This window comes from Solea solea, chromosome 19, assembly GCF_958295425.1.
Source record: "Solea solea chromosome 19, fSolSol10.1, whole genome shotgun sequence".
Classification (NCBI taxonomy): domain Eukaryota; kingdom Metazoa; phylum Chordata; class Actinopteri; order Pleuronectiformes; family Soleidae; genus Solea; species Solea solea.
The window spans coordinates 15,273,166-15,297,570 of record NC_081152.1 but is presented as its reverse complement, the minus strand read 5'-3'; the positions used below and the strand labels follow the sequence as shown (position 1 = coordinate 15,297,570).

Below are 24,405 nucleotides of genomic sequence, written 5' to 3'. Positions count from 1 at the left end.
AGAGTCCATTGTTTTTTTTTTTTTTTTTTAGTATCACTGTACAACAAAGATTTCTCAAGCTCAAGCGAGTGCATCTGTAACTCAAGAGACATTCACATACCTTAATTGGCCTTCTCATCTTTTTTTTTTACATTTCTACAACCTGTTATTACGTAGGGCCCGATAGATTCAGTTTTCTGCCTGTGTGACAGGGAAGGAAAAGAGACCACTTATAGAGAAGGATGAAAGACATGTCATTCTGCTTTATTCTACCTGTCTAAAGTTTAAATAAACTCGTAGACCTTTTGGAGGAGACATCTGTCATGTGTAGCAACCTCTTTTTATCTTCACTTCTCACATTCGTGCTTTTATTTTTCATCTTGGCTTATGGAGCACACTTGAACAAATTATTGATTCATTTACATCCATGGATTCGTCGTGGATCTGCAGGGATGATTTATGATCAGTAAATTGAGATATTAAACCCCTGTCTGTTAACCTAATGTCCAATATCCTGGATGCATATAGAATAACAGCAGCTAATATCCTGGAATTTCTCGTTAATTCAAGGCTGCTAAATTCAAAATACTTTGTGAGACATGCGATACAAGTCCTGCCCATCCCCTCATCTGCACATTATTACGACTATGGTTTGCATTATTTGAATTCCTGCAGCTGCAATCCCCGACATGTAAGGCCCACAGACTCCCTCACAATGTAACCTTGCTGAAAATGCCAGAACATTACTCACGCTGCTCCTTTTTTTTTGCCAGCTCACTGCATTATTCTCCCCTCCTTAACTGTGCCTGATTTCATATATTTGCACAAACACAAAGAAAACACCCCCCCCCCCCCCCAGTGTACAATCAACAATATATCTTAAAATGGATTCACTTGGATATTGTGACTGCTATGTGCTGAGCGTTGTTGTTATTTATAGCACAGGTCTCCCGCCGTCTAAGTGTGCCACCACATCATCAGTCACTGTCACTTTTTTTTTTATTTGACTCACTTTCAAAAGTGCATTTACTTCACAGAAAAAAAAGAGGGCCGGTCACATTCATACGCTCCCCGAGCCAGTCTGTGGTCTTAAATGACAAGAGCAGAACCCTCATTGTTAAAGTTGAAGTCCTCGATTACCCCTATGGGTGCCCTCGCACGCTAACGGCTCCTCCGCTCTGCTCTGCTCTGCTCAGCACATTTGGCCCCGTTCCTTCAAGAGCTCTTGTCTCCATCTCATCTAAACAACCACCAGCTCCTTAGTGGCTCCCTGTTCCGCCATTCACCTCCTCCATCCCTGACACTGTACAATGCACAACACTAGGCCCACAGGCAATGGACAGAATTGAAGTGTCATAAAAAGCCCATTCATGTCTCAAATGTGTCTTCAAGCTAGCGTGTGCTGTGTTTTTTCTCTCTTTCGCTCTCTCTCCCTCTCTTTTTCTGTACAACTGGTGCAGTGCTGCTCAATGCCGTTGCTCAGTAGCCCCACCAGGGAGACATGATGCCTCATAGAATGAGTGGGAAAAATGTTCTTTAGGCAGACAAAGAATTGTTTGGAAGCTGCTCGATGTTTTTCCCATTTGGGCATAACTAATGGTTAGATGGGAGGTTTACCTTTTTTTATTTCCATTAGTGTTACTTTAAGGTTCCTATTGCGGTGAAATGCATTATTTCCAGGTGGGCACTTATGGAGGATGGATTTTAAATGTCACTCTTAGCAGCAGTTACCTTTTGGGTCTAATTTAGACAGCTTGTGGTGCAAGACACAGTAGCTGATGAAGAAGGCTTGCAAAGCTTTAAAAACAACTTGTTTTCTCCCATATTTTGTGCAATTACTCTCCACATTAAGAGACGGCAATCTGAAATCTTTGTTTTCGTCTCCTTTGATGATATTGTTGAACTTGTCAGTTTGCTCTGTAACAAAAAACTAAAATGTTATCAGTTTTCAAAAAGAAAAGAAAAAGAATACAGAAGGTAACCACTGTTACCGAGACCATGAAGTAGTAGAGCATATAATCAAGGAATAATGAACCCCGTCTGCTAAAGTTATTTCAATTCTGTTTTCAGGCTCTATTAATTTCATTTATTTGACTTAATTAGTCATTTGAGTATGCAACAGACAGTAAATATTCATTGTTTGAAGTATATTGACATATAAAAAAAAATATATTTTATAATGCAAATGGTTAATTAGTCAATTATTATCTACCAGCAGCTGGATTCATAAGATTATGGCCAGTAAACAGTGCAATTAAATCTCCTCTTGCAGACTAGCATTCACATGGTATTGCAGTGTGCATGGTCCTGCTAATATATCTGTATAGATGTAATTATATGTCCGCCCGCTTGGGTAAGAGAGAGATGAAGAGCATGCTGTAAATTACTTAGGTTCAGTTTTAGGATTTTATCGACAGGAATGACCCAGAGGCCACTTTGGAACCAGAGCTTTGTCAGAAATGAAAACAACTCAAGTTTTGAAGAAACACAAGGCACTGCATTATGGCCCGAGATCTGCAAGGTATGAGGCTCTGCTTCATCCATCTCCGTCGTGTCACAACACTTCATTTTCCCTCATTTCTCTGAAAGGGGAAAATATGATTCCACCTATCGATTGCTGCATAAATGTGTTGCCTAGTGATGAAAGATGAGGTGTGCCTTGCTTTTATGTGATCCGATTAACCTCCAGCTGGGAGTGGGCTTTCTGCTTTGCTTTGGTTCTCCTGCAGTGTCAGGGTGCATGCGATGGGCACTTAGAGCGATTAGTGGTCCTGTGTGTTTTGTTTGTGTTGATATATCACCTAGAACATCTCTCTAACGGCAGAATTGTATGCCCAGCCACTGAAGATGATTCGATATCTAGTGGCTGCACTCACTTTGAGATGGCCCAATTTTCTACATCATGATTTCGAGACTTGCAGATAATAAAGTAATGGACACTGGTTTTTCATCTTCTTGGTACTGTATATGTGCATCGGACATAATGTGCAAAAACACAGGAAGTCACTGTGACTCGCTAACATGCTACCTTGTGTTTTTTTGTGTGAGATTAGTCACATTTTTTTTTTTAATGTTAGTAACATATTTTCTCGGTATTTGAAACCCTTTAACGACGTACATCTTCAAAAGCATGGAAAAGTTAGTCGTCAAGTCCAAGCTCCACCCCCAAAACACAGGAAGTCGCCTGCAGTAGAACTGTGAAAATTGGGTGCACATTTTCTGTGAATAATTTGTGAACTTCTCCATAGTAACCACACTTTCTCCGACATTTTTGCAGTGAATCATTTGCTAACTCATTGCTAGTAATGTTACATTAATTATGTGGTCAGCGGTACAGACAAAGGTCCCTAAGTGTGAAAAAGTTATCATTAGCATATTAGCAGGCGACAGCAGTACATACTTTCTATCTAAATATTTCAAAACTTATTCTCAGAGCAGCTTTTGAAATAACTATGTGTTTTTCCCAATACCTTTAACATAACCCTTTATCAGAGAATGTCTTTGATAAGGTTCTTGACCGCGCAATGGCATTTTCTCCATCTTGGCAGCAGCTGACATTTATATCCAAAGTTCCAGGAGCTGAAAATAGCCCTTTCATTTCATTGTCCTGTGTTTCGAAAATGGGAAAGTTGTCTCTCTAACCGATCAGCAACAGATTCATTGGCGACTTCAAGGTCCCCTCCGCAGTTCATTTGGAGTGCAATCTACCACGCAGAGCAAATATTTTAACAAAAGAAAATGCCACATAAAGATCATGCCCTAATGTGTTACCTTATGGACTTGTGAACATTTGGGATTTTAAAAGCTTTGTTTAAATGTCACTATTAGAAGACAGACAAAAGAAACCCCACTGTGAGGTGCTTTTCCTTTTGAAAACACATTATCAGCAGAGTGAACAAAAAAAGAATGGGCGCTTTCTGATGCAAAAGTGAGGACAGAAAGGGACAAATTTCAGCATCAAACAGCATGAAAATGACATGTCATGTGTAGTCCTGGCACTTTTAATTTAGCTGCAAATATCAGCTTACGTCCATCACTGCTTCCTTTTTACACCTACATAATGCAGCCTAAGTGTGTGTGAATAGTTATGGAATTTGTGGTTTTATGGACAAAGATATTGTATTCTGTAGATGTAAAAGTTTTAGTTTAGAGTGGATGTGGCACTGACTGCAAAAAAACACAATACAGTATGTTCTTGTGTCGATTCTGCAAGGGTTTTATTCTGCAGCTATATTTACACTGAATCCTTCATACAAATATTTTCCAAATGTTATCACCACCTTCCACTTCCCCCATTGCTGTTCATCCTCCGACCTTGGTCACATCTCTCTTCACATAACAGTGGAATTTGAGCCCTGATGCTTATTTTGATATAATCAAATATTGTGTATGAAAGTATTTTTATGCCTAAACAAGGTTTTTAGAACATTGCGTTCCAGCTTTGGGATGAGATTAACCGTGAGAGTCTCAGTTCATGTAGATGTAACTGTTGATTATCTCTTCTAGTTGCATGATATGGACTTTATACCAGGGATTTTCTCTGCATAGAGAACTATGTTGTAATGAATGAATATCTTCTATAGGGACAACTGAAGCTCATCAAGTTAATTATTTTCTTGATTTGCCTCTGTGAATCAAATGAAAATGCCATGTTCATCACAGCTCTGTGCAGAAAGACAAGATATAAGAAAATCTATTTGATTAATAAATGAACAAAACTTGCGCTGAATCAAGGAGCCGCTGTGAGATGGACACGGTGCAGGATAAAGCTATGATGATCTCCTCAAGTCGTCAGGGATGTTCATATAAACTCTTTGATTTGATGGCGCTCACGCTGTCTTAGGGACATAAAGGCTTAACAACAATTTTAATAGTTTATTTTGCATGTTTTTGGTGCGTGTCGTAGGATTGCTGTGTCAAATGCAAAAGTCTTCATTTGGAATCCCGTGTTCCTTTGGGCTTTTCTGGTTCACGCTACATGAATATAACATCAAGACTCTAAATCCTGAATCTCGCATCCATCTAATGATGAGGCCAGTGTGGTTCAGCCGCATGTTTGATATGTCATCCAGCTCCTCGGTCTGCATCCTAAGGGTTGGGCAGTGCTAAGAAATCCACCAGAAGAGCTTACAGCTAGGATTCACCACAGGGGTTAAGTTATCTGCACAAATCAATCCCCTTTTCATTTGCAGAAACAGTCCTGCAGACATGATTTACAAGTACAGTAGCTGCACACATGAAATTCCAAGGGCAACCCAGGGCTACAAGTCACTATGACTTTGCCTGTCTATGCATGATGTCCTGTTGATATCATGGAAAACCTAAAAATGACAGAATTTCTTATTGTAATGAGGTATTTAGTTTAATCTGCGTCATAGTAGGTGCAAACTAGGACAGTGTGTTACAACTCATAGAGGGGGGAAAAAAAGAGACAGGCAAATCCTCTCACTGTGCTGTATGCATGATCAAGAACCAACTAAACCGTCTTGACATCACTCTCCGTATTGTCAAATCTAAGAGTAAATGTTGTTTTCTCAGTCAAGAAATGCTCACTGTGCACTGACACAGAAAAGCCTTTAGTATTTCCTCCACATCTGAGATGCAGCGGGGAATGAATTAGTCCAGCGACATGAATACAAACAGAAAAGCAAAATGTGCGGAGAATAGTGCGACTAATTTATGTTTTCAATCCAATCTTATTATCTTTAATGGCTTTGTTACCCATATCACCGTCTGGCATTTTACTATAAATGCATATGATCACAGCGAAGAGTGGTCTGTAATGAGGTTCAGTTGTGTGGCTGTTTTTCATTTGGGCAGCTGGTCCAATTTTTATCGCGGCAGAGGAGGCACAGTTAATAGTTTGAACGTTTTCTGTATTTATTTTTAAGCCAAATGGACTTGGGTGGGTAATTTTCGATTTCTTGCCACCAAAGCTTCAGTCCCAGGTCCTGACCTGTGTGATATAAAAAAAAAAGAAAGCCTGTACCTGTTTGGATAATAATACTCAGAATTATTTGTTTGACTGAGTTGCAATCAAAGATGGAAGCTTTTGATAACAGACATCTCTCAAAATACATACAACGTTAGATAATGAAATACAATCACTGTAAATTGACTGGTGCATCGGCAAAATCCATGATTTCCTTTTGCATGTATCTTTCCTGATGACAGGTATTGATTAACAGATTGATGCACTTAAGGTCATTTTCAGCAGTGCAGAAAATACTGCTGATTATACCAACCTGACTCGACGTAGTCATTTTGTATAATCAAGTGTGGCGCATATACTTTGGGATATAAACAAACATCTGTCAGATACAGACCATTATCGCACGGGTTTACACAATTGTGATTTAAGCCCATCAGTTGTGTTTCCTGGCAGTTTCCGGCGGTGTTTAGAGCTTATGCTACACACATGAAGTGATTAATTTTATGTCAAGACAGATGGAGGCAACCACAATGTTGCACTAATAAAGGGAGACAGCCGCAATGAGGTTGGAGTATGACTGAACTCACAAAGAAACGCTGATGAGTTTCAGAAGTGAAATCTACTACTTAAAAAAAAAACTGGCTGTTCAGCAGTTTGTTTAGGATCATGCTTCTTGCTCCCTCTCGCCCCCATATGCTGCTGCTGTATAGTAGAGTAGTAATATCAACAACAAAAATGTCAGCAAAAGTTACTCATTGCCTTTAAACAGGGATTTGAGAAGGTCCCCATTCACTCCCCCCGGCTGTCTGAGAGTTGGGATGGCCCTTGCTAAAGTACTGACCTTGCGCCTGATGCTGCGGTTGTCCATGAGGTCAGGTGGTCGTCGCTCTGCTTCCGTGAATCGTCACAAATCACTTCCATGCCACGTCACCTGCACCACGCGGAGGGGGGGTTCGGGACAGAAAATCAATGTGCTCTCATGGGCTACTCCATCAGTCCGAATATCTGGGGTTTGATGGCAAAGAGAAAGAGGCAGTGGAAATGATTTGTTGGATGGAGAGGGGGAGGCATGGAAACGGGTTTCTCGGGGGTCATGCAAGGTCAGGTGAGGTTGTGTGGGCATGTTTCTGAGTGGGCTGCGGAGTAATGGAGCTGAGTTTTTGACCCGCACGTTCAAAAACATTCAAAAACATTGTTATTAGTCTGTGAAGGAATGTCCTTAAATCAACTTGGAAATGACAGAGAAAAAACGGTTTCAATATAATTATGACAATCAAGTTGCTTTGATATTTGTTTGAGCAAGATTGGTCTCAGTCATTTCACTTTCATTCCTTTTGTGGTCCAAATTCAGTACATTTACATGCCAGTAAAACTGAATATACTGAATATAATTCATAAACTGAATTATTGTGTTAGTCCGACTAAAAGAGGTCCTAAAATAAAGTCCTACTCCGTGTATTCCCACCACTTAATCCAATAAATAAAAGCAGAAGCGTACGGAGAAAAATAAGGCAACAGTGACAAAAACATGGTGGTATAGGTATAGGCCGATACCTATTTCGTATTTAATGCTCTGTCAGCTTAAACTTAACAAAAGGTAGGACATGCTAAAAACTAGCTGCAAGCTAAACTGGAAACGACCTAATACTAACCTGGAATGGGACCTATCGCCACCTAGTGTACTGGAGGTCGACACACTAAAGTCAATAAATTGATTCTCCAGTAGCGCACTATATTAAATATGCTGTTCACTTATGGCCACATCTTCTTCAAATATTTTCAGATTTCTATTCAGGTGTTAGACATTGTTGGAAAGCTTAGAAATCTGTAAATAACTCAAAATGCCCCTCTGGAGACTTGTTCCTCGTTTTTCCATGGCTTGGCACATTTTAAGGCATAACTATAGCTTTGCCTTAATATTATTGCCATATATTACCACGTTATTGTTAATATAATTTTAGTTTCATGCCAAGTATCTCAGTGCATGTTCGTTTAATGTCTGAATAAAAGCAGAAACGTAAGAAGAAGATGAGCACGGAGGAAACATAATCAGATAAAAGTATCCTGTATCCTGTGCACTAATTGTCAAGGCAGACTTATTCTGCAGCAGCAATGTTTTGCGCTAACAAGCCAAATGTCAGTTACACAACTCTTAGGAAAGCAAGTTTGCTTTTCAGACTACTTGTTTACTTCGGTGTATTCTGTGTACTGAATTCTCCCCCAACACTCTGTGTTCTCAACACTTACTAACGTAATCTCTGACCAGATGACAACTTTCCATACTTGACAGGAGTGAAGAGTGAGTGAAGGTTTGATTGACGCGGGGAGGAAAGCAGGAACGAGACTCGAGTGGGGGAAAAAAAAAATGGGTGGAAGGGGAAATTGAAGGACAGTGAAAGACGGACTGAGTTAGTGTGTCATAATGAGGGATCGAGAGCACGAGGGAAGGTGGACAAGCCGGATAAGCAAGCGACTCAGAACGACGCCTGTGTTTTGAATTTAGTTAAACAAATTCCTTTGAATAAGAGCAGCAGCTCATGAAAGTTCTATCGTATGGAAATGGTTCCAACGTACCATTTAAAATCCCCAGTGGATCTGACTGTAGATATGATTGCCTTAGGTTGTAGGCAATGCATGCAAATCTTATGTTAAATGTGGAGCGCTGCCGTCCCCATCCAGGTCAGGATTTAATTTATCCGATTTTTCTTTCCCAGGTTTTGTTGATAGAGATTTGCTAATGAATCTCTCTCACACACAAGCCACAAGTGAAGTGTTCCTTAAAGCTGCAGTAACATATAGTAGTGATTTTTGTTGATGTTGTTATTCTGCCTCTATATGTAGTGTATATGCTGCGTCCGTCAATAGGCTCTGCCAAACAATACTATCAGACCTGATTGAGGGGGCATTTATGTGCAGCAGCTCTTTACAAATACAGACTTCTGAATGGTTTTTGAGCAGTAGAATTTGTGTTGACATAAAACAAATCACTTACTGTATGTACACCTAGAATGTTGCCAGGCGACATGACCTCTAATCACCATTATGCTGAGAAATGCAGTCTTGTGGCACTGAAAGGCTTACTCCACTTTGTGTGAACTCCTTTGACGGTGGTTTGAATGTAACACTGTTAATAGTTGAAAGTTTACAGTGTTTTGAACTAAAACTTAAGCTTAACAAGGCGTCTTTTGTCATTTTTTCCTCTCTGTTTCAGTGGTAGACTGCAAGGTGGTCCTGGAAGGCCTGCAGAGGTATGGACCCACACCAGTCTACTTGCCTGTCGGCTACCAGATCCTCAATGCTGAGTCAGCGTTCTTCTTACAAGAGGCAAACCAGGACATAATGAGGAACTCCAGCATGCAGGCTCGCACGGAGTCTTTCTTCATTCATCAGACCCGTCAGATGCCCTTTGTCAATGCAAGCTACGGGCCACTGTCTGTGCAGCAGCCCGTCCCCCTGGAGCTGCTGCAGACCCTGCCGGGGCCCTTCAATGCGCCCTCTGGCACGTCGTCATCAGCGCCAACGACGGCATCAACGCCGCCTCTTTTTGCATTCAACTGGAAGGTCCACACCTACATTATCAGCGAGCGGATTCACCCCAGTTGGCCGAAGGTTCAAGTTTTGTTCTACATAGCGGGGAGGGACTGGGACGATTACAGTGCCATCCACAAGCTGCCCTGTGTCAGGATGTTTGCCTTCCATGAGACTCAAGAGGTGCGCGGCACGTGCCGGCTAAAAGGTGAGTTAGGGATGTGCGTTGCGGAGCTGGAGCCTCTGGCCGGCTGGTTCAGCCCTCCCACGGTCAGACCGGGCAGGCAGCGGGTCTCCGAACAGGCCCAGGGAACTCCTGTGGAGCTCTACTACATGGTTCAAACCACAGACAGTGGAGACTGCAACTCCGAGGATTCCAGAAAGGGCAACGGTGTTCGTTCAGAGCAGCAGGGGCCGATGGGCTACTTCGCAGGGCATAAACCTATGCAACGCATCGGGAGTGTCAGGCTGTTCCAGCCACTGTCGGAGCTCAAGCTGGACAATAACTTTGTGGTGATGGCACCGTCCAAACCGATACGGCAAAGAGAAACGGTCTCAGCATTTCTGGCTTTGTCTACACTTTCCTCAGTGCAGATTTTCACCCTTAGGTAAGTACTCCATTAAGTACAGTATGTATGAATGTTATTTATATTCTTGAATTAGCCTTTTTGTTGAAGATACAACATTTTAAGGGAGAATATAGGTGGAGGTAAATGTTTTATTTCCCTTTTCCTTTGATCAGAACCCCTTTTTTCATCAATCCGTTCTTGGAGAAATCCCAAATTAGTCTCATGTGCGAGTTAAACTTTTGACCTGCCAGTTTATACTCAAGTCCACGAACAAAGTTCCCTTGCCGCCGCTGCTTTGCTGCTCGGCAGCAGTTGCGTTGTTCAGCCTGTTTATTTAGGTCATTTGCTCAGAACAGCATCTCACAAATGAAAGGGAACATGAACAAGACAAGTCCTCGTGTAGGCCTAATCAATTACCCTTGTATTATTGTTTGCACAGACAATTGAGACATACAAACACTGCTTCAGAACGAGGCTTATTTCAGCTGGAACACCATATTTGTGAAACAACGGGTTTTCAGTGATGAAGAAGGAGTTTGCTGCATACCAGATCTTGGCTCTGAATCAACCTGAAGCCTCTTGGTATTTATCTAAGTTTCCTGAAATTGGAAATACAAAACAAAAAGTCTGAGAGCGTGTCTCACCACATATGCCTATTTTAGAAGATTTACTTGCTGCTGTAAATTATTTTTGTTCCCTATATTTAGTGCAATGGCTTGTTTGTTTATTGTGGTCTTCCAGTGAAGTTTGGAGGGATGAGGCAGATATCGCGCCGCTTAACACCTTTTCAAATTGGATTTGGGCGGGATTGTTTTGACTGGATAATGCCGTGATTATACCTTCTTTTTTATTTATGAAAATTGTTTCATGTTCCCATCCTGAAAATTGCCCCGTCGGAGGCGCAACTAAAATAAATATCTGAGGTGACTCTGCCACAACAAAGTGTTCATTGATACACCGAGCACTGACTCAGACAAATTATTGTTCAAAGTGACTGTAATTGCTTCTAGTTGTTTGATGCAAATGAAGGTGTAAGGAATATGGTTTCCTTTTTTTTTTTTCCACTGGGCTACTTTTATGCCTGAGATCTAAATCATGGCGGATGAAACAGTTAACAGGCTCAGTGTGGACCTGTGACAGACAGCCTTGGCGATTTGTCAACCCTGGGTTAGCAGGAAATCTGCCAAAAAGCCTCATTGCTTTTTTTTCCCCCCACTCCAGTGATGATGAACTCCCATGAAGTATTAGTGCTCGCAGTGTGTGTTTATCACATTTGTCAGCATGTGTGTAAACGGGAGCTGTAAAGGCGGTATTTCTTCTTCTTTTTTTCGTACCAGTGTTGCAGTTTGATCATTCAGAAATTCGTCTTTTTTTTTGTGAGTGTATCCCGTTGGGATGGACCAGACTTACAAAAAATCCAACCAAAGTACCTCATTAGGAACCAAAAAGACTAAAGCTCAAAGTGTTTGAAAATAACTGGCTACTTTTATATTAGCTGACTCTTGATGGTGGTGGTGTGAATTCATGTTCTGTTTTCAGTTTGTAGTGGGAGCTGCAGAGTGTGAGAGTGAGAGTGTATGCCGGTCCACGGTCAGGACAGTTTGGGGTTTGTACATTTGCAAGCCGAGGCGTGCTCTGCTTTTGTATGTGTTTGCATAATGTAAACCAGCGCTTGCTTCTTCATTAAAGTGGTTGAGAGCTTACATTACAAGTAGCTTTGGTGTGTTCCTCCCACCAGCTAAGGCATCATTAACTATTTATATTCCATGGAGTTTGTCTCTTCTCATCCTTCTACCCACCCTCTCTCCCTGCTACAGCATAGCCTCTGACAAAAATACTAGAAGTCTCTCTCAACAGTCAATTTAATAGATATTGTGATCCGATATTATGATTTATTGCAGGGTTTTTTTTGTTTTTTTTGCAACACTAAGTTTTATTTCAGCTGCATCATTGCTGAAAAACATGCTTTTGCAAAATTTGTCATCAAATATCAAAATATTACATAGGTTTAGGGTACAATTACTTTAAAATTCAAATTCTCACATTCTTACACCTTGGACCTTTTAAATAAATCAATTTAGCTACTGGCCTACATTCAGCTCAATGTTATTGATACAAATGCAAAACCTTATATAAATAATACTGTGTATAATCCTCACATTTCCTTGGGCAGAGAAGCTTGACATGTTTAGTTTTCATTGCACGTAGCCTACTCTTCTGTTCATTGCTTTAAAAAAATATAGATACATTAATTTGAAGTTAGACATGTCTGCAAAGTCATGTACGGTTTGGATTTTTGAAATTTTCAAAACACTGACTTGCTTTAGTTGAGCAGTTTTGTGGTTATGACTTATTACTCTGCCTTGTTCTTAAGAACCATACAAAAAGATCTTTGTTATTTGATTGATCCAAATCACTCAGATTCTGTCTTTTCTGTCTCAATGGTTTAATTATCAGAATTATAATATTAAATAATGCTTTTTTTTGCCCACTCTAAAACATCATGTGTCTCTAAATGTTTTCTCTTTTTAATTTCTGACTCTCTGGACTCATTTAAATTAGAATTTTCGGCAAGTTTATCTTTTACACGACATGCCAGTCGTCAAGCCAGTACTTGACAACCAACCCACTTAAGCAAAAAGTTATTTTACTACCCACAGCTTTTCTCTCTTTGCACGTGATTGTTAAACTGGCTGCATTGTAACTAATTAAAACTAAGCTAATGTAATTATTTTGAATGTTGAATTCAATTCACACACACACAGAGTCATGGATAGTCACATAATGCACTCCCTTACATTGTGACGCTCACTCATATACATGCATGAACCTGCTCCGTGCCAACTGTAGAGTCATGGGATGTTTGTCAAGCTAAAGACTCCCGGTGGATTCGCTAATTCCCTGCTCACTGCCTCATTAGCCACAAAGAAAGCGGTGTAGCAGGTTTGGAAAGCATTCCACTCCTTATTCAACATGCAAATGAAAAGAATAATTTCCTCCTGAACAAATTAACCGGCTTTTCAAAAGATAAATTGCCCCAGCTGTATTGTAATTTTGACTAAACAATCCAACATGTTTCCACAGATCCTCCCCCAGGGGCGGCGTTGCTGATGAATGCAAATGAATTTCTAATTTGTCAGAGTGTGAAGGTATAAGTATGGGTTTCTTCACACTGTGCCAAAACCACACAGCCAGCATGAGTTGTTTTAATATTCAGAGATTTTGATTTTTGCAGGTGAAGGAGTCAATGCTGGGCTGGGAATTAAGCAGTTTTGGTATTTTAAGATGCGACGCAGACTTCATTGTGCTTCATGTCGGCACATTCTGCTCCTTAACACAGTTCAGGTTTACAAGTTGTGTGACTTGGGGGAATTGGTATTGCCTATTGTTTGTTGAAATATCAGCAGGAGAAAAGGTTAGTATAAAGATGTCCTCCTCAATGTATTAGCCATATCTTGACTGCACTCCTGTGATTCAGTTCTTCGCAAAAGGTCACCCGAGATAGGTATGCTGCCTGTCCATTTCCATTTCTGTACTTATCTGTACTTTTTCGCTTGTATTTTATCTTCTGCTCGGTCTTGGTTCTTTGCGTTTTTTTAACCTTTCCCTTGCAGTACATGTGCTGCACTCTCCTTTCACGTCACGCTGTTTGTACCTTGGTTGTCCCTCATCTTTTGTGCTTCGAGATCTAACTGGTTCTGTCTTCATGTAAAGTTCGGAGTTATCTTACCCTTCTCCGCCCTCCTTTAACACAGCTCCCTTTCCCTGCTTTCACTCAGTTGTCCCACTCACCAGTGTTTACTTTGAAAACATTCATTTACTCATTAATAAGTAATTAGTGATTTGCAGCCTGGGGAGCCTGTGTTCACTTTGTAGATTCCACTCTCCGTTGAACCCTGCCACCACAAAGCAATCACTTGTTCCCCTCAGCAAGTCATTTAAATCCTTGTATTTTCTGCCATTTCTCCTTTTGAATTTGCGTCTAAACTGACAAATTTATTGGACACTGGAAGCACAGCGTGTATTGCTCCTTGCTGTCTGTCTTGACTTTTTTTTTTCTTCGTTGCACTCGCCCTGTCCATCTGCCTTTGGAGTGGCTGCTTGTCCCAGAGGATTTTTTGTGATGTCCCTGCTCAGCAGAGGGTCACAGGAATGAGCCGTACCATTCAGAGTGACATATGCCTCCAATACATTTCAGTACTGACAGGGCCAGAGGTTGTCTCTCTTTTTCTCTCTACTCACTTTGAACTTGTGAATGTCTTGCAGGCTTTTTTTATATAAGGGTAGCAGAGAAACTGAAGGAAGTTGTAGTGGGTCTTCCCAGGAGAGTGGTGCTCCATGACTGGTGCAGTGAATTACTGAAGTTATGTGCATTAAGTAGAGACGGTATCTATCCATCACAGATGTTTCAGCCTGTATAACTAGTCCATAAAAGCATTTATTTCGCCTCAATCTCTGATGTTCTATCAGTTTTTGTCTTTGTTGTTAGATACCCAGCAACAGTAGGCAATAATATTATTATTACAACTCTAATAAGTGCTTTTTAATATACTTTATATTTAAAAAAACATACTGAAACTCTTACATGAGTTATACATTTACTGGTACACAGTAAAACAAATATTTACACTATAGGCACTGCAGCTGTACATATGAGCTATTCCTCCCAGATTATTTTATTTTTTTTAGTTTGCACCAAGATGTCTGCACCAAGAAGTGCCAACAAAGTGGATTCTACAGCCTTGAATTAAACTTGTATGTTCAGTAGGACGTCACAATCGTGATTATCTATTATTGAAAATGCATGCTGTGCTGACAGACGTAAAATCCTCCCTGAATTATGTGCCTTCATGTTCCAATCACAGCTGCTGCTGCTACTGTTTCCTTTACCATGCAGCTCCAATTAAGTTCCCTTAATGTAGTCTGGACACGTACTAGGTCATAGAAACTGCACTATTTTGGCAATTACTCAGAAGTATAAACAAACACATTCTACATATTAATCCTCATTAAATGTGGCTGCATGCTTTTTTTGAAATCCAAAACTGACTGCACATTTTCCATGATCACTTCAAATATGTACAATATTGCATGTACAGTATTTACAACAATGAAAGATATTCAAGGATCTGTTATTAAATTCAAAATGATGGAAAACAATTTGATTTCTGTCAACATTTTGTCGCTATACCAACATTTTTTTCATTCTGACAATTGTGTATACTTCAATATGAATGAGAAACGTATAATAGATTGTGATGTTTATACTCAAGTGAAATCCTATTGAAAATGCAGAAATTACAAACTAAATATTGAGATGTTTTCCAAATGCCAAATGCAACACAACCCTTTTTAATTGATCCATCCTGTGTGTTAGCCAGAATAACTAGAGATCCAGAACTAAAACCTTTGAAAGTAAAATCCCCTTCTTTGGCTCATGAGTACAAACAATTATTATTTTTTTCCTCTGGTCTACAGCCATGACTTACATGGACTCATAGCTTCATGTTGTCCTTGAATGTGTACCACTTGTTTCCTATTAAAAAATAATGAGGTGCTCAAATTTTTACTGTCCATTACACATTTATAGGTGCCTATTTCACTCAAGGTACACACAGGAAAGTGCATAGTCATGCTTTTACATAAATCAACACCGGACTAATGTGCTTAACACTCAAATAACATGATTTCTGCGAATAATGAATGGCTGCTCTTAAACGTGTGCCTTTATGAATGTGGTTGGATGTGTGTAAAGTCCTCTGAGTTACACTTAGGACAATAAGACAATAAGACATCAGACTTGCAATTTCAACTACTACAACTATTGCATTGGATTAGAAGTATCTTATCACGCTGCTGCTCAGAACTTGTGCACCACTGTTTACCTCCAGCTCCTGCTCCACCAGCTATAGATGATATATGTAGGGCTTGAGGCGGTGACAAACAGGTTGGGGGATTAGTTAGCGAAGCAGTGTTTTTCTAACTTACTCTCAGACAATCATAAGCTTGGCCTCGCAATCGCTTGTTTATCCTCAACGTTTCTCATACGGCTTTACTCTGATTAGTTTGATCCCGCAGACTTGACAGCTGTAACACAAACTCGGAATATGCATATTTTAATGTGGACTGAAGGCCATGAATTGAAGGGGGGGGATGATGAAATCCTGTGGTAGCCCATTTTCGAGACTGACAGGCTGCCACAGAATTTCATCTCGGTGATATAAGAAGCGGCTACACCCACTGTGGAGTTAGAGATATAGAAAGATTGAAACACAGTCAGACACACAATAAACAACGGAGGGAGAGGGTGTAAGAGAATTTCAGTGAATAGGATTTGCTGATTGCCGGAGAGCAATAAACATGCTTGCCACTTCTGGTTTTATTCAGAAACTTTCAATCATTAAACCTTAATTTGCGAGGAAACGGAGGAGGGGAACTTCGGACAGACTAGACATGTAAAGGCAAACACTGTCTCGCTTGAAAAGAAGAAGAATCAAAGGCGCTATTACTCCAAACAGCAACCGAACTGATTGTGTCAGTCAGCCTGGTGTTATCTGTGCGAGCCTGTTACCTCAATGTCTGTAGAGGATTCGTGGCACTTTCTCCTGCCGTGGTTTCTTCTCTGCTTTAGCTGTCTCCCATTTTGCTCACTCAAAACTTCCTGGGTGCTTATAAACGCTTAAATCAGTGTCCTGTTTTAGCGGCTGGTGTAAAGCAGAAACCAGTTATTCTAGTGGAAGGGGCAGTTAATGATTGCTGATGGAGAGTGGGTGGATGCCTATGAATGACAAAAAAGAGAGAGTGGCAGCTGAACTTGGTGTTCTGGCAGGAGGTGCGCCGCAGTGGCTGACACTGGCGGAAATTCACTTTGACGTCAAATCCATGTGCTGCGATTATGCCGAGGAGTATAAAAGAGATCCATCACGTTACTCTGATTATTGCTGAGCCACTGAGCAGGGAAGAGCCATACATACAGTACATACTCTACCATTTCAAAATGGTAAATGCTTTGCATTCATATTGTGCTTTTCTGCTCTTGATGACACTCAAAGTGCTTTCATCACGGGTTCGCCATTCACCACTTTGCACCCATTCACTGACACATTCATACAGCACGTCTATATTCTGCCTTGTCTTTCGTTCACCCACCTATCGTAGTCATTTCCATGCTGCTCGCACACGCGTCAGCATGTTAATTAGTGGAGCCTGGGATTGAGCAGCTGACCTTTTGGTTGGAAGCTCTGCCACTGAGCTATGGCTGCCCCTAAAATCATTACTAATTTAACATGATATTAATCAATTTTACAGACCCTCTCTACCAGTGATGCCTGGCCAGGACAACCAGAGGCAACAGATTGTATAACTTGAATAAAGTAATCGGTGGCAACTAAGGGTGGGAATCGATTACAATTCAGTGACACGATGCGATGATGAAACGATTATCGATGCATCTTGATGCACTTTCAATCAGTCTTTTGAAAGTCTTTGTCTCACTGTGTGATCACTCACCACTTACCCACTGCTATTTTTAAAAAAACGTGTTGAATTAATTTCCATTATCGTTCATTAAACTAAATGAAATGTGTAAACTGGAAGAAGCAACATCCAGAATCACAATTCACATATTTAAGACAAAATGTAAACGGGATCACGCTTTCCTGCCCTCTTTCACCCGTGAGGTCGTGACCTGTGTTTTGGTTTCGTCGTTGAGTGTCATGATCGCAGTGTCTTTTGTTATGTGCTCCCCGCTGCTCTTCCGAGTTCCGCCTTTTCGTACCGTCTATTTTACGTTATTCAACATTTAAATAATCGGCAATAATTGAGATTTGATTGGCCCCATGTTCACTTTTTGGAAGTGTCCGCTAGGGCTGAACAATTAATCAAAGTTTTATCAAAATCGCAACACAGCCAACTGCAATTTTCAAACCGCAGAAGGCGCAATATTTCTAAAAGCCAAAGTATGGGTCAAAATATCATTTGAGACTAATTATTGTCTCGACCTTTACACATCTTATTCTACAGACTGAAGAGAACATGTTCGTTTCTCCCAGATCTGCACAAATATCACATCACGTCATCATTTTAAATGTGTTTTTTGATTGAAAATGAGAATGCAGATGCATCTATCACATGTCACATTTGCAATACCAAGTCAAAATAACTGCAATTAGATATTCATTCAAAATCGTTCAGCCCTATTGTCCAGTCTACGTGCTGCGAGTTATCCTCTGAAAATTGCAAATGAGACCATTAACTCCTCAGGAAAATGTTTACACATATTATAAATCAAGTGAGAAATAGGCTCACGTAGAAGTCAAAGCTCATTTTCCCATGGAACTAGCAAATGGCGGCGATAGTCTGTCATCATTCAATAACCTTCAATTCAGAATAAAAATGTTTCTGCTGAGTTTGTTGTGGTGTGCTAAACATGCATGCCCTGGGCTTAGATCTTATACAAACCCCTGGATCATGTGATGGCATGATATCTGGGATTGCGAGTCTATTTTTCTCACTCCCAGACCATGTGGAGTTTAAAAGGTGTCGATTGAGACTGCAGAGCAGAGGCTGACGGCAACATTAAGGCAAGTGTAAGGAAGGAACTTACTCCTGGCAGCTGTGTGATGGTAACACGTACGAGGAAATGATTGCAGAAACATGCTTTAGAAGCTACAGGGACAAAACCACCGAGGAGCGTAGGCCCTATATTTGCTGCTCCGACTCCAGACAGTGGATTTCAATCCATCTTTGTTTCTGTGAAAGAACAGCTCCTTAATAGCCTTGAAACGATGAAAGAGAACGGTGTAAGAATGAATTTCTTGTATTTCTGTTATTTGCTCGAACTTGAGTCTTCATCTTTGTTTGTACATTTAATTGCCCCCTTGGTGAATAAATAAAGCAATTTTTGAATAGAAGTGAAGATGAAAAAGGTTGAGAAACACAAAAACTGGGTCCTAAATAGAGATTTAATTAAACGCTAGAAGGTTTGGATAACAAAACAAAATCACAAATCGCACTTAAATGGTGGCTATTGAGTTGGATGTGCTCAAGGCAAACCTGACCGCAGTGATCGACTCGTTGTTGTGATAAGTTTAGAAAAGTTGCAACACTTTTTTTCTGTCTGGTTTTCATCGTCGTGTGTTCTATAAATTGTATTTTCTGCTCTCTTGTCAGGTTTGAGCAGTGTTTATTTTTTTGCACCCACTTCACCATGAGCAATGTTCTTTCCATAGAGACGCTCAATGCTCTTATATGACAGTGTCAATCATTGCTTGTTTCAAAGCACTCTGGTGGCAAGGGCAATTAAAGTGACATAAAAGACTGTTAAAAGTTTACCTTCCGCTCCTCGATCTTTTATGTACTTAGCCTTTAGCCTTTATTCCCAGAACAGGTCGCCTTCCAGCTGAAGCGCACAGCCGAAACCGAGAGAGAGCAATAGAGAAGAGAAAAAAAAGAAAGAAAAGGAACTGACAACGTGACGGATTCTGGGCTTCTGGGGAGAGTCATTAGGCCGGTATAATATTCAGCTCGCGGCTTGGAGCTGTGCCTTTGGCTGAGCTTTGAGATGTGTAGTGTTGGTCAGTCTGGCTGTAGATAGTTGGGAGGTCAGCCATTGACCTGCAGATATAAGCCACTACTTTGGATCCAAGCCTTTATCATCCTGTGGGGTTAACACCACTGTGGGTGGATAAGCCTTGATCTGCTCAGGGGAGTTGGATTTGGGGTTGTGTGTATCAGTGTGTGTGCAGGCTGAGAGGAAGACAACTGTGATGGCTGTTAGTGTGTGTGATATGCATTCTGGATGACTTTTTATTGGTGACAGGGTAGAGAGACAGAGAAAGGAAAATCAAATGAACCCTTATGGATCTGTGCCACAGGTGCACCCTCGGTAAATTGAAATGTGAATAATACACAATTCCTTATATGGACATCCTCGGGGGTGTGTGTTAATAGATCACATATGCAGGCTTTATAAAATGTGTTTTTTTGTCTTCTTATGTGTTGTTGAGTCAAAGTTATGATTCATTTTATATCACATAAAAAAAAGCTGGGAGTAGTGTAGGGCTGAAACAATTTCTCGATTAATCAATTATTAATCGATTACTAAATGAATTGTTTAATTAAACTATTTTGATAATCGGTTTGAGGGTTTTTCCATTATTACAACAAGATTTCTGATCGTTTTAGCTTCTTAAATGTGAATATTTTGTGGTTTCTTTGCAAAGATATCGTTAAAAGTGAATCATTTTCATTTGTGGACAAAACAAGACATTTGAGAACGTCATCATTTCCAGGTTCGACAAACACGGATCAGTATTTTTCTACATTTTCTGACATTTTATGGACCAAACGACTACTCGATTAATCTAGAAAATACTCGACAGATTATGATTACAATCGTTGGGCTGCAGCTCTAGAGTAGTGATACCTGTGCAGAAGTCACAAAATAGACCGTTTTTATTTTATTTTTTTTCATAAAAACTAGCCAAGCGAACATGGAATTGTGACATTTCCAAAATTTCACAAATTCGATCAGATTTTTATTATAAATGTGAGTACTTTTTACTCAGGTGTGAATATATAGTTGGTGAAAAGGGAAAAAAGAAAATCTGATTGCCTGTGGGTTGAGCTGAAAAAAGGATATAAGACACTCTATATTGCCTCTGTATATATGTTTGAACATAGTAATGGAAAAAAAGCAGCCTAAATAATGCTCTGTTATCCACTCAAAATAAATATGTGCAGATTTTTGAAAAGCTCAAAACTTAATGGAAAAATCAGAACAAGAGAGAGTAGAATAAAAAGAAGTATATGCACAGAGGTGGTGTTTAGTTGACAGTTCTTTGGTTTGAAGTTGAGATTACATGGTTGGAATTTTTTTTTATTCAATGCTAACCACTTTTCATAGCTATTTCATAACATTGACAATAACAATCTATTGTAGTGCACAACAGGGCGCTCTTTGATTCAACAATAACACCCAAGGACACCTCAAAGAATACACAGTTCCGACAAAGTAAAACAGATATAACAAAATTAATGATAATAATAAGTCAAACTGCTGTGTTACTGTTCAACAGGTTGGATAAAAATAAGGTGAACAATAATAATAATAATACAAATAATAATAATAACTCTTTCTCACGCTCGGGTGTTTATTATGATACAACACCAGGTCTAAGGAAACCTGTGTCCTTATCTTGCTACTGCTGTGTCTTTATTACAGTGACAAAACAATAAAACTGCTCGGTACACGAACGTGGTCTGTTGCCACTTGAAGCAAACGACTCCGTATCACTGTGAATGTGAGGGTGTAAGTATCTTCTCTATTTGACAGTGTGTTGTCATTTGAAATGAATAGCATTCCCTCCTATCAAGCCTCTCCTTTAGCGGATGCAGAACTGAAACCAATTCTGAAATAAATCCACTGGGGAGAAGAAGAAAAAAAAGCAGCAGTTATAACTGCACGTCTTAAAAATGAAATATACGTGGATAATATGACAGTGATTTCTCCATTTATGAATGCTCTTTATGGCTGAACGACAACATTGTTATGGGCCTCATTTTAAAGTGTAATTTGAACAGTGTGGCTCCCTTTGTGTAACGCAGAGCCGTGTTTCAGCCTCCATCTGTGTTGGTCGGACATTTAAGGTTCAAGTGCTGCATCACAAAACCTGTACGGGCGCCAGTCCTCAATGCAAATGTATGTTTTCTACGTGGCCTACTGTCTTTCATGTGAAGGCTTGTGAAGTCCTGGGTGTACTGTTTCACCTAGTTCACTCTTCCGTTGGTCGTTTTTTTTTCTTTTCTGGAGCGCACTATTGTTGACTGGAGGATATCTGGCAGGAGTGGCACTCTTTTCCTCAGCACAGACGAGCTGTGTTATGGCCCCGAGGACTCGCTGTGATTCTCTTTGTCTCTTTCCTGACATAAAAACAGACACGAGAGCAAAGAGTGTTCGCGCACACAAACACGTCAGATTGCTTTGGATGTTGTTCTTCCAAAGCTTCAGCGGCGCTTAGCGCATCCATGAAGATCGTGAAATGTGTTTCTGTCCATTTACCATCTCCCCCAGTACAGGGTCACAGCTTCATGTCTACGCTGAAATGACAATGTACAGTAACACTGTGAGGAACTCGCCTGCTGGAAACAAGTGTGCAAGCACGCATGCATATCCAGTCAAAGTTGGACCAGCTTGTTTTAGTTTATCCTGACGTTTTTTAATTGAAATCTCTATTTAAATTGTAATACGTTTCTTTTAATGGCCGTCAAGATAATGAGGCTGTCTGGATAAAAATGTTCAATGAACGCACGTTTTTCAAGATAACTTTCACTTCCGATATCTGGATGCAGTTATTCATTGTGCTAGTGAGTCTTGTCTGTGATTGGACGGACAATTCGCGGTCCTGAGGTTCTACCGTAAAGACAAGTATATGGGTGCAAAGCTCTATTTCTCTGCTTTCTGGTCGCGCAGGCTTGCTGTGCCAATCTCAGCTGACATAGGGTGAAAGGCGGGGGTCACGCCTCTCCATAGTTTTTGAATTTTCTAGATATCACAAACGGTCTAGGAGTAACGAAAGTAAGGGTTAAGATCTCGTCCTTACAGCCCCAGACATGATATGACATCGGGGGGGGGGGGGGGGGGGGGGAGAGAGACTCTAATTTCTAGCCACAAAATAAGCATAACACACACGCAAATTACTAATTCTTTGACTGCTGGGTAAGCAAATGGAGCGCACCCTCGCTTGAAACTGGGACATTAAAGTAAAGTTAGAAAGATATTCACAGATTTCAACTTCCGCAGTCAATGACATTTAAACGAAACATTGTTGAAACACATCATTTAAATCATAGTGTCGCACACAACTAGCCTGCTCGGCTCTAAAAAAGAGCCGAGCAGGGAAACGTGTATTATCACGGCGTATTATCATGTGCAGTACCACTGTGACATTTACAGAACTGAAGATGGAAATGTGGTCGTAGCTTGTTGTCTACGTCACTGTGATTCAAAATATGTCTCAACTCTCTAATAATAATATCGCGGTGGGAAATGCTGTCTGTTAGAGGTTTTTCTTCGCCGCTTGGCTGAATCTGATCTCAGCGTTCATGAGTGAGTGAAGGGAAATTGCACATGTGTGAGTCGCTTAAAAAAAGAGCGCACAAACCCGAGTGTGAATTTGTTTTTGCGTTCTGATGCTCCCTCATCAGTTTGCTCTCTCGCAAATAATGTGAGATGAAATTGATGAACAAGAGTGAGAGTAAAATGAGCAATAGGACTAAATGCTTAGTGACAGAGTGGCCCACTGAGGCGTCATTGTCCTTTTATCCGGCGAGTAACTAATGAAGGACTTCTAACCGCGGCCCTGTTGTTGCAAAAGAAAAATGTGAATGTTTTTTTTTCTTTGCCTCGGCTGCCGTGTATTGACTGCATGCTCAGTGCGTAGCTAAGTGCTACTTAACGGACTCAAGAGCATATGCCAGTGACAAGAAACGCTATCCTAAAATTGATACAGTTGGCTGAGTGTGTGGCTTTTGTGGATGCTGATAAAAGATCACTTCACACCTTCACTGACCACTCCGCCCGTGCAGTTTGCCTCTTTTTATATCACACGAGGTACATTTCAGTCGCATGAAATGAGACTTACCCGATAAAACATGACCTGTTTCTTTCGTGTGTCTCATAAGCTCACACTTACACTTGAATCTCATGTCACTTCATTTAAGGTGGCACACTTCTTAAAATACAACAAGAATTTAAATATGTAATTTGTTGAATTGCTTGAACCTTAATTCATCAGATAGATGTAGCAAGAAAATGGTTTCATTGTTTTTGCAAATAAAAAAAAAGAATGTGGCGGCTGCAACCAGTGTTGGACACATAGTTATAGTTAATTCTATAGTTAGTAACTGAGTTACTGCAATGTAAAAGTTACTAGTTAGCAGGGAAAGTAACTATTATGTTACTTTACCCACACCATGAAACTTGAAATTCAACTGTATGTTCAATATTAGACATGTTTAATGAATGAAATTGACACTTAATAGAATAAATTATGAACAGGAAAACATTGTACACTAAGCTACATTATTTTAATGTGGCTGTGGGACAATGTGAGTACACAAGTGACGGTATCAAATTCAATATATGATTGTTGATATTATAATTACTATGTTTATAATATTAGAACCATGAAACACAACAGATGCCCAGCTCCTGCACGGCTGAGAGATCCTGGTGGGATGTAAACAGCTTCAATGAGCTTAATTAGAGTAACGCGCCACATTTTCTTGTCAGTAACGGTAATTAGTTACTGAAACAAGGTAATGCCATTTATTTGAACACCGTTGTTTCCACCACTGGCTGCAACACACTCAAAAAAAGGTTTTCAGGGACTGGAA

At 40.3% G+C, this 24,405-nt stretch overlaps 1 protein-coding gene across 1 annotated transcript in view; it reads left to right on the top strand.

Annotated features, from left to right (window-relative positions):
- si:dkey-112m2.1 (transmembrane protein 132C) overlaps positions 1–24,405 on the top strand; it is a 139,335-nt gene that overhangs the window by 40,263 nt on the left and 74,667 nt on the right. The window contains exon 3 of the mRNA XM_058618193.1: positions 9,123–10,047. Within this exon, the coding sequence (XP_058474176.1) occupies positions 9,123–10,047 (925 nt within the window). The remainder of the gene's footprint in view (positions 1–9,122; positions 10,048–24,405) is intronic.